This window comes from Pipistrellus hanaki (genome assembly GCF_964339955.1).
Source record: "Pipistrellus hanaki genome assembly, chromosome: 11".
In the NCBI taxonomy this organism is placed as follows: domain Eukaryota; kingdom Metazoa; phylum Chordata; class Mammalia; order Chiroptera; family Vespertilionidae; genus Pipistrellus; species Pipistrellus hanaki.
Window position 1 is genome coordinate 14,580,889 of NC_140513.1, and position 15,759 is coordinate 14,596,647.

A 15,759-nucleotide genomic window follows, 5' to 3' on the forward strand; every position below is an offset into this window, starting at 1 on the left:
TAACATATTTGAAAATTTATTGTCAGTTGGAAGATATATAAATATAAAGGAATGAAATTACTTAGTAAGAGGGTCCAGAATTTTGCACAACTTTTGAGTCCTCTTAGCTCCTCTCTAATATAATAATACATTGTGTTTGGCTCCCCTAAGCAAGAAAAAGAAAGTTTCCCTTTGTAACAATTAAGAGAATGGGTTCTGATCACAAAGACATTAGACGGAACCCCATGAAGTAGCTAATACATGATGATTTTTATTATGTAAAAAATGATAATACATATTTCAAGTTTTATACATTACGCATTAAGTGCATCATATATACATGAAGAAGCTAATACTTGATGATTTTATTATGTAAAAAATGATAATACATATATCAAGCTTTATACATTACACATTACATACATTATACATACAGATATACACATGACTATGTGGCCTTCTATTCCCTACTGTAATGCTGTGTGCATAGAGAATTTGTATCATTTCTTAAAAATTTGTTTCTATTTCTTAGAAATTAAAAAAGGTGAAAGAAACAAATTCTTAGTGCCGAACCGAAACCTAACATGTCACTGGTAATAAAATGTAAAAAGAGCTAGCCAACCTTGATGGCTCTGAATGGTCAGAGCTATTAACTCATTGACTCTAAGTTGAGTCACTGGAGGTAAAATGTAAAAAGAGCTGGCTAACCGAAACTAAACATTTGTTCCCTGGTAGTAAATTGTAGAAAGAGCTAGCCAACCTTGTTGGCTCTGAATGGTCTGAGCTATTAACTCATTGTCTAGTTGAGATAGTGGTGGTTGAGGCAACTTTAAATTGTTAATCATATGTAAATGTAAATTCTTGTTGATTTCTGTTGTTGGAACTTCCCGCCTAAGAGATGTCTTTGTTTCAGAATCTCAATAAAAGGAATGGTAAAAGCCAGAGCAGGGGTTAGTCTTCCCACTAGAGGTGGACTTCCTGCCTGGCCCCCATTCTCCAAAATTAGTAACTCTTTTCCAGTCTCTCTCTTCATTTTAGTGTGCGGCCTTCTCCAGAAACCGGACCCTGAGTGGGCCCTGAACCAAGCGGGTCGTGTTAAACCAAGCGCATCTTAGTGCAGCTGTGATAAGGTTTTAAAATCTGGGAATGTAAGGTTGACAGAATTTCATTAGAAAATGTGAGTAAATCCTTAGGCCAATAACCAAATATTGTACTAAATGTTCAAAAATATTATAAAAGATAATATGTGGACTACTTTGGCTTTAGAACTAGTCTGGCACGAAGTGCTTTTAAATGGCCACCCATTTGAGAGTGTTCGTGAGTTTAAAGCTGTGGGTCAGTGAGACCCGGCAGATTCACAGGAGGAGTGTAAAAATGGGACTTAAAAGAACTGTTAGCCCAGAAAGAAACCCACTACAGACTGATTCATTTGCCTCTCTGCATTACCATCATGGCTTGTCTTATTTTCCGTTCTTATAAGTGTATTTCTTATATTACATGATCTCACACATCTAGGGGAAATAATGAACAACATAAACTGAAGAACAAAAACAGACCCAGTGACAGGAAAGCACCGATCAGACTGTCAAATCTCAGAGGGAAGGTAGGGGAGGGTGGGGGTAAGGGGGAGAGATTAGCCAAAGGACTTGTGTGCATGCATATAAGCCAAACCAGTGGTCATGGACAACGGGGGTGGGGGCATGCGTGGAGAGGGGTTTGGGATGAGAATGGAGGGATGAGGACAATTATGTGATACCATAATCAATAAAGAAAAATTTTAAAAAATGCTCTAAGAAGCCCATCTCAGTCCGGGAGTCTCATGTTATTTTAAGGCACTTACAACTGATAACAGTTTCTGGGGCTCATCTTCTGTTTCTGCCACAGTGAATTATTAGGGATTGGCTCTGGCTAGGTATAGATATTACCTCAGTCCTTAGTAGAGGTCCCAACAAAAACTTGATGTTAAAAGTAATGGTTGAATAAAACAAAGAACCCCTTCGTGTTACTGTGCAATGAGGTTGTGGACTACTTTGGGGTTTAATGTTTTCCTGGAGCCAGACTGGGAGAGAGGGAAGATGCATACATCCACAGGTGTGAGAAATTAATACGAAGGAATTGAACAATTCATAGTTTTTCCAGAAAATGACAGTAAAAGATGTGATGGATCTGGTTGTCCTTTCTAGGTTCCTGAGATTCCCACACCTTCTTCATCCCCAGCAGACAGAAGAGCAGCATGAGGCCTGAGAACCAGAGCAGCGTTTCCTAGTTCCTCCTCCTGGGGCTCCCCATCCCACCAGGGCAGCAGGGCATGTTCTTCACCCTTTTCCTGGGCATGTACCTGACCACGGTGCTGGGCAACCTGCTCATCATCCTGCTCATCAGGATGGACTCCCGCCTGCACACGCCCATGTACTTCTTCCTCAGCCACCTGGCCTTCTCTGACTTTTCTCTTTCCTCTGTTGTTGTCCCAAATATGCTCATGAACATGCAGACTCAGCAACAATCCATTTCCTATGTGGCATGCATTTCTCAGTTGCATTTATTCATACTTTTTGTTGGTCTTGACAACTTTCTTCTGGCTGTGATGGCATATGACAGGTATGTGGCCATCTGTCATCCTCTGCACTACACCACCATCATGAGGGAGGGGCTCTGTGTGCTGCTGGTGGCTGGCTCCTGGATTCTTTCCTGTGCCCATGATGTGCTGCACACTCTCCTATTGGTCCGGCTGTCCTTTGGTGCCAATAATATCATCACCCACTTCTACTGTGACTTTGCTGTGCTTCTGAAGTTGAGCTGCTCAGACATCTCCCTCAATGAGCTGGTCCTATTCACTGAGGGAGGAATAATTTTCTTCCTCCCTTTTGGTGTTATTTTGGGCTCTTATATCCGTATATGCACCATCATCCTGAGGGTGCCCTCCACTAAGAGACTCTCTAAAGCCTTGTCTACCTGTGGCTCCCATCTCTCTGTGGTGCTGTTATATTATGGGACAGCTGCAAGTGTTTACTTTTCCTCCTCATCATGGGGTTCCAAAGATATAATTGCTTCGGTCATGTATACGGTAGTTACCCCCATGCTGAACCCCTTCATCTATAGCCTGAGGAACAGAGATATAAAACAGGCCTTAGTGATATGTGTCAGTAAGTTTAAGTTCCTTAACTGGTAATCACTAAATCATCTTATTGCAGTCAGGAGCACCGTGTGATAGACCTAAAATTATTGTATGATCAACATCTCCATATAACTTTAATAGAATATGCATTTTGTTGCCTGGTACAAGTATTGTTAATATGTCAACTAGGTCATGTTTGCTACTGAAATTGTTAATAATTCATTTTTCTTAATTGATGTTTTTCATTTGTTCACCATCTCTTATGAGACATATGTAAAATCCTATGCAGAACATGTTGCACATTTATAATTTGTGGATTTGCTATATGTCATTTTTTGCTGATGTATTTTTTATTTTATGTTATACAAGACTCACTTATTTCTCATCATATTCTGCTTCTTGTGAACTTTATATATTCACTTGTTCATTTTTGAACTAATTTCTTTATGCTGGTTTAGTTGGCTTCAAGCTGATTGTGCACATCTCTTCCCACTGCATAATCAGTTACCTCACGTTGGGAGACTGCAATCAGCCATAATGAGTAATTACATATGAAAATTGTTATGTGCTACAAAGCAAGGCTGTTAAACATACAGAGACTTTTCAAAAATGCATTTAAGATCATACCACTTTATTTATAATTAGGAAAATGTTTTTAGTAAAGGGTCCTACCTGAACACCTCATTGACTTTTCATAGGAGTATACATACATATCCTATATAATAAAAGAGAAACATGTAAGTTGACCGTACCTCTACTATGCACAAAAGCCAATCAGGACTGAGTATGCAAATTAACTTTACAGGTGCTGGGTGGAGAGCAGAGCGGGAGAGCCAGTAGAGAGTGGAATGGATTGGGGAACTTGGCAAGTGTTCCCCAAGCCACATGATGGAGAGCAGAGAGAGAGAGAGCTGGAGGCTTGGAGGGAGGCCACAGGAAGGAGACAGAGCAGGAAAGGAGCTCCAGGAGCACCAGGAATTCTGGGAATAGTAGTTCTGGTGGCAGCCCAAGGACCAGACTGGAAGGCCAGAGCAAGAGTAGCACCAGGAATGCTGGGAATCGTAAATGTTTCTCCTAGACCAGTGGTTGGAAAACTTATTAGTCAACAGAGCCAAATATCAATAGTAAAATGATTGAAATTTCTTTTGAGGGTCAATTTTTTTAAACTTCTTCTAATGCCACTTCTTCAAAATAGACTCGCCCAGGCCATGCTATTTTGTGAAAGAACCACACTCAAGAGGCCAAAGAGCCACATGTGGCTCGTGAGCCGTAGTTTGCTGGCTATAGTCCTAGACACTAGAGCAAAGTGAGCATGGAGCAAGTTACTGTTGCAGTGGGGGATGGAGGAAAAGCAAAGGTGAGAGACATAAGTAAAATCAGAGTGTCTAGGAAAAATTAAAGGGAAGATATCCTAAAATGTCCAGGAAATCTCCATCAATGAAGCAAAGACAAAAAAAAGCCTCTATTATTCTGTGAGCAACAAACCAAACTGGGTTGGGGTCTCAGACAATTCGCTCATATGATTGCAAAGACAGACAGATACTCTCAGATTGGAGAAGGCTCCCCTAAGAGCTCAAATATTGGAGAGGGTGCAGGTCGAACTAAGGAACACACCCCAGTGCACAAATCTTCATACACTGGGCCCCTAGTACAGATATAAATAAATATAGATACAGATGTAGATACTAGTGTAGTATAGGTAATAAAGATGCCCATGATCTGGAATTGAACCTGCAACCATTCAGTGTGCAGGTTGAAGCTGTAACCCCTTAGCAACACTGTTCAGGGCTATTCACCATTCTCTCCACCTCAGTCTTGAACTAGATTCTATGAGTACCACACAGAACATTTCAAAGTGAATAACAATGGTAATAGATTATTACTCAGAGAATAAGAACCCATAATGATATAAATGAATAAATAAAAAAAAATATGACTGGGGAATTAGGGTAAGTTTTTCTTATAGGGGAAGAAACTAATAAACAAAAAAAGATGCGAAAGAATTAGAAGAATCACCATTTCACCTCAATGTTTTCAATAATTTTGTCATATAAGAATTTTCAATACATGTTAATTATAATGGGTGATAATTTAATAAGGAAAAGTTATGCTTATATAATATCAAGATATCTAACCAAATGATATCTATTAATTACAAGTTTAAAATAGAACATGGAGAAAATTGTGACTTTTCTGTAGAGAACTTGGCAGACACCACATTAGCCAACTGATCAAATATTAAAACACTAGAGATTACAAGATTATCTGCAGATTAGTTGAAAGCTATAGCTACAACCTTTCAGCCCCAAATTAGATTTGCAACTAAACTGCAGAGCAATCAATTAGAAAAACAATTCAAAGATAGCTAATCTGAATATTACAACCAAAGAGTACATTAGAAATCATATGGAGGATGGTAATAAGTGTGGTGATGGTAAACGGGAGAGCCTTCTCATAAATGTGTGGTTGTGCTGAAAAGCCACAGTAATATCGCAAGCATGGAGCTCCCTCCCCTAGAAGCATAGAGTCTCAACTACACACAGGGATCCCAATCTAGAGCAACAGAGACTTGAGTAGGTGCCTGTGTAGGATCTGATGTTTGGAATCAGTGGGGATTCTGTCCACTGGGGAGATTTGGACCACATTATCCCAGGTAAAGCAAAATAAAGAATTCCAAGTCTTTATTTATTACCACCAAACCAGCACTGCAAGAAATGTTGAAGATACTGCTTTGAGGATAAGAAAATACATATTCTAGACAGGAACATAGATAAAAGAAAAAAACGGCAAGAAACAAGTAGCTATCAATAATACCTACTAATGTAAATGGATTATTTCCTCCAATTAAAAGACATAGGGTATGGGGAGGGTGGTTGGGCAGAAGGAAATCAATCAAAGACATTAAAATAAGAAATAAAAGAGACATTAACAACTGACATCACAGAAAGTAGTATAAAAAAGGACTATGAAAATTAAATGCCAACAAATTGGACAACCTAACTGAAGTGGACAAATTCCTAGCAACATACAATCTTCCAAAATTCAATAAGGAAGAATCAGAAAAATGAAATGCACCAATAACAAATAATACAATTAAATAAGTAATTTAAAAAAACTCAAAACAAGAGATAATAAGATGGAGGGTAGCTATGGGGGGTGGGGAAGGAGAAACAATTGTAATAATCTTAACAATAAATATTTATTTAAAATAAATAAATAAATAATAAAAAAAGCCAAAAAAAGTTCTTTTTTTTTTTTTTTTAATATATTTTATTGATTTTGTACAGAGAGGAAGGGAGAGAGATAGAGAGTTAGAAACATCGATGAGAGAGAGTCATTGATCAGCTGCCTCTTGCACATCCCCCACTGGGGATATGCCCGCAATCAAGGTACATGCCCTTGACCGGAATCGAACCCGGGACCCTTTGGTCCCCAAGCCGACGCTCTATCCATTGAGCCAAACCGGTCTCGGCCAAAAAAAAGTTCTTGACTGCATGGCTTCACTGGAAAATTTTACCAAATATGCAAAAAATTAATTAGTTCTTGTAATGAAGCTAACATTATCTTAATTGCAAAACTATATAAAGTCACTAAAATAATATAAAATAAAAAGTTATAGGCCAGTATCTCTGTTAAATGTAGATGCTAAAATCCTTACAAAATTTGACCAAATGGATCCAGCAATGCATTACAAAGATCATACACCATGATTAAATGCGATTTATTCCAGGGATGAAATATTGGTACAATATTAGCAAATCAATAATGGGACACATCACCCAAACAAAATGAAAAATAAAAAGCACATGATCTTATTTATGTATGCATAAAAAAGCATTTGATAAAACCCAGCAACCATCCTGTATAATAAAAGAGTAATATGCAAATTAAATGTCACATTGCTACACCCACCAGCCAATTAGGAGTGAGTATGCAAATTAACCCAACCAAGATGGCTGTGGCCAAAGAGAGAGCAAGAGGCTTGAGTTGCCCCTTCTCTGGCAATGGAGAAAGCCAAACTTTCCACACAACCTGGCAGGCCCAGGCCTACACTAAAGGCTACAAAGTTTCAATTATAGAAGATAAATAAATCCCAGATACCTGGGCCTCCACTTGGGTTGCCAGGGGCATGGCTGGTTTGAAAACCACCATAGGTCCCCCGCTCAGGCTGCCCCATGGCCCAAGGGAATCCCCACCATGATCCGGGACACCCTTCAAGGCAAACCAGCTGGCCCCCACCGGGTACCACCTCTATCCTATCTGATAATCCTATCTAATAAGAGTCATATGCAAATTGACCATCACTCAAACACACAAGGTGGCTTATCCCATGTGGACACAAGATGGCCACCACAAGATGGCCAGCAGCGGAGGGCAGTTGGGAGGGACAAGGCCAGCAAGGGAAGGCAGTTGGGCATAAATAAGCCTGCAAGGAATGGCAGTTAGGGGTCAACAGGCCTGAAGGAGAGAACAGTTGAGGGGAGGGGGGAGAACAGACCTACAGGGGAGGGCAGTAAGGGGCAAACAAGCTGTTAGGGGAGCAGTTAGGCATCAATCAGGCTGGCAGAGGAGTAGTTAGGGGGTGATCAGGCTGGCAGGCAGAAGTGGTTAGGGGCAATCAGGAAGGCAGGCAGGTGAGCAGTTGGGAGCCAGCAGTCCTGGATTGTGAGAGGGATGTCCAACTGTCCACTGGCATCCCAATATGGCATTTGGACATCCCTCGAGGGGTCCCAGATTGGAGAGGGTGCAGGCTGGGCTGAGGGACACATACCCATTGCCTGAATTTTGTGTACTGGGCCTCTAGTTTATTATATCAACTCTCAGAAAAGTGGCAATAACGGGATCACAACTCAACATAAGTAAAGCCATACATGAAAAATGTACAGCCAACAAAATGCTCAATAGACAAAAAAAAATATGTATTTTCTTTAAGATCAGCCATAAAACAGGGATGTCTGCTTTCACCACTCCTTTTCAACATAGAACTGCAAGTCTTCATTCAGACAAGAAAAAATAAAAGGCATCAAAATTGGAAAGGAGGAAGCAAAACTGTTATTATTCCAGGTGGCATGACAATGTACATAGAAAACCTAAAATCTTCACCAGAAATCTACTAGAACTAATACATGAGTTCAGCAAAGTAGCAGAATTCAAAAATAATATCCAGAAATTGGTGACATTTTTATACACCAATAAAGAACTATCCAAAAGAGAATATAAGAAAACTATCCCATTTACTCCTGCTACAACAACAAAAATAAGGTACATGGCAACAAATTTAAACAAGAAGGTAAAAGACCTGTACTTGGAAAACTATAGGACATTGAAGGAAGAAACTGAGAAAGATACAAATAAGTGTAAGCATACACTATGTTCATAGATTGGAATAATTATCATCATTAAAATGTCCCTATTACCCAACGAAATTCCTTTTAAAATACCAGTGACATATTATCCAGATGTAGACAAATATTCCCAAAATTTATATGGAACCAAAATAGACCCCATATATCCTCTGCAATCTGGAGAAAGATGAACAAAACTAAAGGTATCATAATTCTGTATATGAAATTATACTACAAGGCTATGGTATTCAAAGCAACCTGTACTCGCATTAGAACAGGCATATAGATCAATGGAACAGAATAGAGTGTCCAAAAATTGACCCACGTCTTTATAATCAATTAGTATTTGACAAAGGATGCAAGAACATACAATGGAGGAAAGACAGTCTCTTCAACAAATGGTATTGGGAAAATTGGACAGGTACATGAAGAAAAATGAAAACGGACTGCCAACTTACACCAGACACAAAAATAAGCTCAAAATGGATAAAAGACTCACATGTAAGTCCAAAATCATAAACATCTTAGAAGAAAAGATAGACAATAAAGTCTCACACATCTCTTGTAGCGATTTTTTTTTTGCTGATATATCCCCTAGGACCATGATCGGCAAACTGCGGCTGGCGAGCCATATGAGGCTCTTTGGCCCATTGAGTGTGGCTCTTCCACAAAATAACATGGCCTGGATGAGTCTATTTTGAAGAAGTGGCATTAGAAGAAGTTTAAGTTTAAAAATTTTGGCTCTCAACAGAAATTTCAATCATTGTACTGTTGATATTTGGCTCTGTTGACTAATGAGTTTGCCGACCACTGCCCTGGGACAAAAGGAACAAAGAAAAGAATAAACAAATGAGATTAAATCAAAATAAAAAGCTTCAGCACAGCAAAAGACACCATCAACATAATGAAAGGGGAACCCATTGTATGGGAGAACATGTCCAATAATACATCTCCAATGATACATCTGATAAGCGGTTAATTTTCCAAATATATAAAGAACACCTACAACTCTCATGTACACAAGCAATCAAGTTAAAAATTGAGCAAAGGATACAAAAAAGACACTTTTCCAAAGAGGGCATACTAGTACTTATGGCCAATAGACATATGAAAAGATGCCCAATGTCTCTAATGATCAGAGAGATGAAAATTAAAATGATAATGAGATTTCACTTTACACCTGCCAGAATAGCTATCATTGATAAATCAGCAAACAAGTACTGGTGAGGATGTGTAGAAAGGAAAACCCTAGTTCACTATTTTTGGGAATGCAGAAGAAGTTTAAGTTTAAAAATTAAACTTAATTTAATTTGTTTAAATTAGGTGCAGCCATTGTGGAAAACAGTATGGAGTTTCCTCAAAATTTTTTTAAAAGAACTGCTTTCTGATCTAGTGATCCCACTTATGGGAATATGTCCTAAGAATTCCAAAACACCAATCAGAAATAATATATGCAGCCCTGAAAAGTGTGGCTAAGTTATTAGAGCTTCCATCAGAGGGCCAAAGGGTGGTAGGTTCCATACACAGTCAAGATCATGTACCAGGATTGTAGGATTGATCGCTGGCCCCGCTTGGGGCATGTTCAGAAGGCAACCATCAATGTGTCACTCACAGATGAAGTTTCTCTCTCTCTTTCTTTCTCTCTCTCTCTCTCTCCCTCCCTCTCTCTCTCTCTCTCTCTCTCCCTCCCTCCCTCCCTCCCTCCCTCCCTCTCTCTCTCTCTCTCTCTCTCTCTCTCTCTCTCTCTCTCTCTCTCTCTCTTCCCTTTTTCCCTTCCATTCTACTCTTCCTCAAATCACTGGAAAAAAATATCCTCTGCTAAGGATTAAAAAACAAAAACACACAAATGAGTAGAGAAAAAAGATAAGTTCCTTCTTATAGAATACAACTAATATAAGAAATTATAGAATTTATAAAGAGCTACCAATTGACTACCACATTTGCAGTAATTTTGTCATATAAGAATCATTAAAGTGAGTGGGTAAAATTTTAATAAGAAAAATGTTATGTTTATATCATACCAAAGTATCTACATAAATTATACCTTTTAATTACAAGGTTAAAATCATACCTATAAAATCTGTAACTTTACAGTAGATAACCTGGCAGATAAAACCATAGCCAATGAAAACACTATTCACTGGAAAAATTAATAGTATATTATATTATATTGCCATGTAATAATATGTACTGTGGTATATCTACTGATATCTACTGAGAATTAAAGCCTGAAAGATACATATACACATACAAACAAATGGTAAACATAGTAAAATGTTAACCATTATGGAATCTGAGCAATGCCTGTCAAGATTTTCTTCATACCATTTTTTTAAAACTTTTCTGTATCTTTAAAATCATTTCAAAACAAAAAGTGGAAATATCCTTTGTCCCAGCTGGAACAATGCCAAAGAAGAAAGGCGTCCAGGGCATGACTGGACTAAGGGACACTGTCCCCCAGGACTCTATTCCCTCTGGCCCTTGGACACACAGCTCTCCAAAAACCAGTAAGAAATTAGCCACAAGCTTGGGGACTTGCTTGCAGTCTCTCATTAGCAGTTAAGTGTTACCTTTCGACTCAACTCTCTGGAGCTGGTTAAGGAAAAAGAAAGTCTGTAGAAGTGCCAAGGTCCCAGATGTTGCTTCTGTGTGTCTGGTGTGAGGTCTCCTGAAGAAAACTGTTGGTATGATATGGCCAACAGTCTGGAGCAGAAGATGTCTGAACTCACCAATGATGAGCCCAGGTGAGAGGAGCTGCACATCTGCTCTTGGTGATGGATCTGCCTGAGTGCTAGTGGGCTCATGGTATGAGACTCTGTGTCCATGACTATGTGTTTATGTATGTATTGTGTATGCTTGTGTACATGCTATTTAATAATTGTATGTGTGTGCTATGTATGTGAACCACAGTCCTGTTTTAGCACACATAGTATAAGTTATGACCTCCAAGCGTGTAATTAGGGATTCCTGATTCATGTCTGTGATCATAAACACTGGCATCACAACTGACCACTGGGAGTGAGGTGATTGTCTCTGCTCTAGACAAGAAGATGGCCACCTCACAAGGAACCAAGGTCAGGTCAGGTCAGAGAGGGCTCACACCTCTGCTCAGCAATGTGGGCTGCTGTGTCTGTGGGTGAGACACTCATGCTTAGAGCACAAAGGTGTGCTGTTGGGTTTTCTCTGTGTACATGACAGTGTGTGTGATCACTTGCATGGGGTATTGGGATATTTTAATATGATGCCTGTGATTAAACAGGCTTAACTGTTCTATGCTAACTGCCCTCCCCCAAGAAAGGGATGAACAGAAGGGGGGGGACATTTCTCTGATTAATAGGGGCACATGTGCTACTTGCTGTATGAGTGTGGCTGGGGGATCATATGTGTTACTGGTTTGTGTTTCTTGTGAGGTTTTTGAATAGTTTGTGGTCTTCTGTGTTTTTGGTGCGTGTATGTAGTATGTATGTAGGTGATATATATGTGGTGAGTTGAGTTTTCATGAGTCAGGTGTGTTAGTGTGTTTGTGGGTGAATGGTACATCAGTGAGTGTTGTGCATGTCTCACTTAGTTTGTTATTTATTACTTGTATGCATGTATATGAGTGTTCATGTGTTAAACCACAGATAGATTATCCTACCCTTAAAATGGGGATGTGGCAATACCCTTCTCCTCTGTCACTTAATTAAACCACAGTGAGGCTATACTTCCCTTAGAATGGGGATATGGGCATTGGTGAATAGAATCCTCAAATCAAGTGCAGAGGTGTGTGTGTGTGTGTGTGTGTGTGTAGTGTGCATCTCTGTATGTGAGCTGCATTTACGACCTCAAGAATGTTCTTAAGTGTCTTCCTTCTGGGGCACCATTAGCTGAGATAACAACACTCAAAGCCTCTCCTTGTTTCTTTTTAAAAATATATATTTTTATTGATTTCAAAGAGGGAGAGGGAGAGGAAGAGAGATTGAAACATCAATGATAAGAATCAGCTACCTCCTGCATGTCCCCTACTGGGGATCAAGCCCACAATCCAAGTATGTGCCTTTGACCAGAATCCTACCTGGGACCCTTCAGTCCCCAGGACAAGACTCTATCCACCGAGCCAAACTAGCCAGGTCTCTCCTTGATTCTATAAAACAAATATGTTCTCATTTCCATGTACCCAAATGACTGCTCAGAATTTTATAACCTCCTCTTTACTTTATTAAACATCAAAGCAAAATAAACTCTAGGTATCATGCTTGTGAAGTTATAGGGCAGAATCACCACTGTATAGCAGTGAGACCTTGGGAAAGTTACATAATTTTTTTAATCCTCACTGGAGGATATTTTTCCCTTTGATTTTAGAGAGAGTGAAAGAAAGAGGGAAAGACTGAGAGAAATAATGATATGAGAGAAACATATCAATTGATTGCCTCCTGCATGCACCCCGGATCAGGGCTCAGACTGGGAAGGAGTCTGCAGCCAGGGTAGCTGGACTTGATCAGAATTGAACCAGGGACCTTCAGTATGCAAGCCAATGCTCTATCCACTGAGCCAAACCAGCTAGGGCAAGTTACATAAATTTTTGGCCTCAGTTTCCTTGTTTCTGTGAATCTTACACAGATTCTCAGTAAATAGTTATTGCATAAAAAAGTTAATGTATTTGAAAATTTATTATCAGTTGGAAAGAATATAAATATGAAGAAAAGAAATTACCTCGAAAGAGGACCAAGAATTTTTGACAACTTTTGGTCCTCACAGCTCTAAAATAATATGTTGTTTTTGATTCCCATAAGCAAGAAAAGGGAAGTTTCCATGTGTAAAGTTACTGATCACAAAGATATATTAGATAGAACCCGAAGAATTAGCTAATAACTGGAAATATTTCATATAGAGAAAATGATAATACATATATATCCATTTATAAACATTACATATCACATATATTTAGATACAGATATACACACAAGTATATATATGCCCATAAGTGTGCTTATATGCCCTTCTGTCCCCTAATGTATACTGTGACTACATATTGGTGTGATTTATATTTTTATTTCTTAAAAGCTAAAATAGGTAAAAGAAAACAAATTCTTAATATAGCCTGTGAAGAGGTTATAAAATCTGGGAATGTGCCCAGCTGCATTGGCTCAGTGGTTGAGCATTGACCTATGAACCATGAGGTCACACTTTAATTCCCTGTGAGGGCACATGGCTGGCTTATGAGCTTGATCCCCAGTAGGGGGAGTTGGCAAATATGGAGGAGGCAGATAATCAATGATCCTCTCTCATCATTGATGTTTCTATCTCCCTTCCTCTCCCAACTTCCATGAGATCAATAAAAATATATTGTTTAAAAATCAGAGCATATAAGATTGCTGAGTGGATTTTATTAGGAAAGATAAGGTAAGGTCTCTAGCCGAGTACCCAAATGTTCAATAAAAACCTCAGCGTGATTATAAAGTATAGTTTGTGAATTATCCTGTATTGGATCTATTCTGACATCAAGTGGTTTTCGATGGCCACCCATTTCTAGACTGTCCCTGAATTTACATTAGCTGTGGGTTAATGGGGCCCGGCAGGTTCACAGGAGGAGTGTGATTATATTCCAAACTCCCACTGAGCACTGGAATCTCACGCTACTTTCAGGCAGAAACAAATGACACCACTTTGCAGGGCTCACCTTCTATTTCTGCCACAGTGAATTATTATGGTTTGGCTCTGGCCTGGTGTAGAAATAATCCCTCCATGCTCATCAAGATCTAATGCCATAGAAGTGGGGACCTTTTTTTGTATACTGCTGCATTTCAGTCCTTAGAAGAGGTTCTGATACAGGCATGATGTCAAAAGTAATGGTTGATTAACACAGGAAACCCCCTCCATCCTCTGGGTGCTGATGTCTTGTTAACTACAACATAGGGGATAATGTATTCCTGGAACCAGACTGCAATAGAGGGAAGATGTTTACATCCACAGGTGGAATTACTATTATGGAAGTATTTTAAGGTGACGTTCCTAGAGAATAACAGTATAAGATGTGATGGTCCTGGCCATCCTATCCCAGCTCCTGAAATTCTGACACCTTCTTTTTCCCCAGCAGATTGAAAAGCTGCATGAGGTCGGAGAACCAGAGCAGCGTGTCCCAGTTCCTCCTCCTGGGGCTCCCCATCCCACCAGGGCAGCAGGGCGTGTTCTTCACCCTGTTCCTGGGCATGTACCTGACCACGGTGCTGGGCAACCTGCTCATCAGGCTGGACTCCCACCTGCACACGCCCATGTACTTCTTCCTCAGCCACTTGGCCTTCTCTGACTTTTCTCTTTCCTCTGTCATTGTCCCTAAGATGCTCATGAACATGCAGACTCAGCAACAATCCATTTCCTATGAGGGATGCATTTCTCAGATGTATTTCTTCATGCTTTTCATTAGTTTTGACAATTTTCTTCTGGCTGTGATGGCATTTGACAGGTATGTGGCCATCTGTCACCCTTTGCACTATTCCACAATCATGAGTCAGGCACTGTGCATGTTGCTGGTGGCTGGATCCTGGATGGTTGCCTGTGTCCATGCTCTTATTCATAACCTCCTCTTCGTCCAACTGTCTTTCTATGCTGAAAATACCATCATCCACTTCTTCTGTGACCTCACTGCGCTTCTGAAGCTGAGCTGCTCAGACATCTCCCTCAATAATCTGGTCATCTTCACTGAAGGAGGAATGATTTACTCTCTGCCATTGAGCATTGTTTTGGGCTCATACATTCGTATAGGGACCATCATCCTGAGGGCACCATCCACTAAGAGACTCTCTAAAGCCTTGTCTACCTGTGGCTCCCATCTCTCTGTTGTGTCTTTATTTTATGGGACACTTGCTGGTGTTTATTTTTTCTCCTCATCATGGGGTTCCAAGGACATAATTGCTTCTGTCATGTATACAGTAGTTACCCCCATGCTGAACCCTTTCATCTACAGCCTGAGGAACAGAGATATAAAACAGTCCCTAGAGATGTGTATGAATAGAATTAGCTTTTTAAAGTGTCAATCACCAGATTTTCTTGTTGCAATCAGGAGCACAAGGACATAGAACTAAAATTATTTATTCTTGTCATCTCCATTAACCATTAATAGAGCCGAAACCAGTTTGGCTCAGTGGATAGAGTATCGGCCTGCAGACTGAAAGGTCCCAGGTTCGATTCCGGTCAAGGGCATGTACCTTGGTTGTGGGCACATCCTCAGTGGAGGGTGTGCAGGAGGCAGCTGGTCGATGTTTCTCTCTCATTGACGTTTCTAACTCTCTATTCCTCTCAATTCCTCTCTGTGTAAAATCAATAAAATATATATATTTAAAA

At 39.7% G+C, this 15,759-nt stretch overlaps 1 protein-coding gene across 1 annotated transcript; it reads left to right on the plus strand.

The window, feature by feature from the left end:
• Nucleotides 1-2,311: 2,311 nt before the first annotated feature.
• Nucleotides 2,312-15,494, plus strand: LOC311630266 (olfactory receptor 1J4-like; the record flags this gene model as incomplete). The annotated part of the gene is made up of 2 exons (XM_084899132.1): nt 2,312-2,388; nt 14,666-15,494. The coding sequence occupies 2 exons, from the start codon at nt 2,312-2,314 to the stop codon at nt 15,492-15,494; spliced, it is 906 nt and encodes a 301-aa protein (XP_084755258.1).
• Between the last annotated feature and the right edge of the window lie 265 nt (nt 15,495-15,759).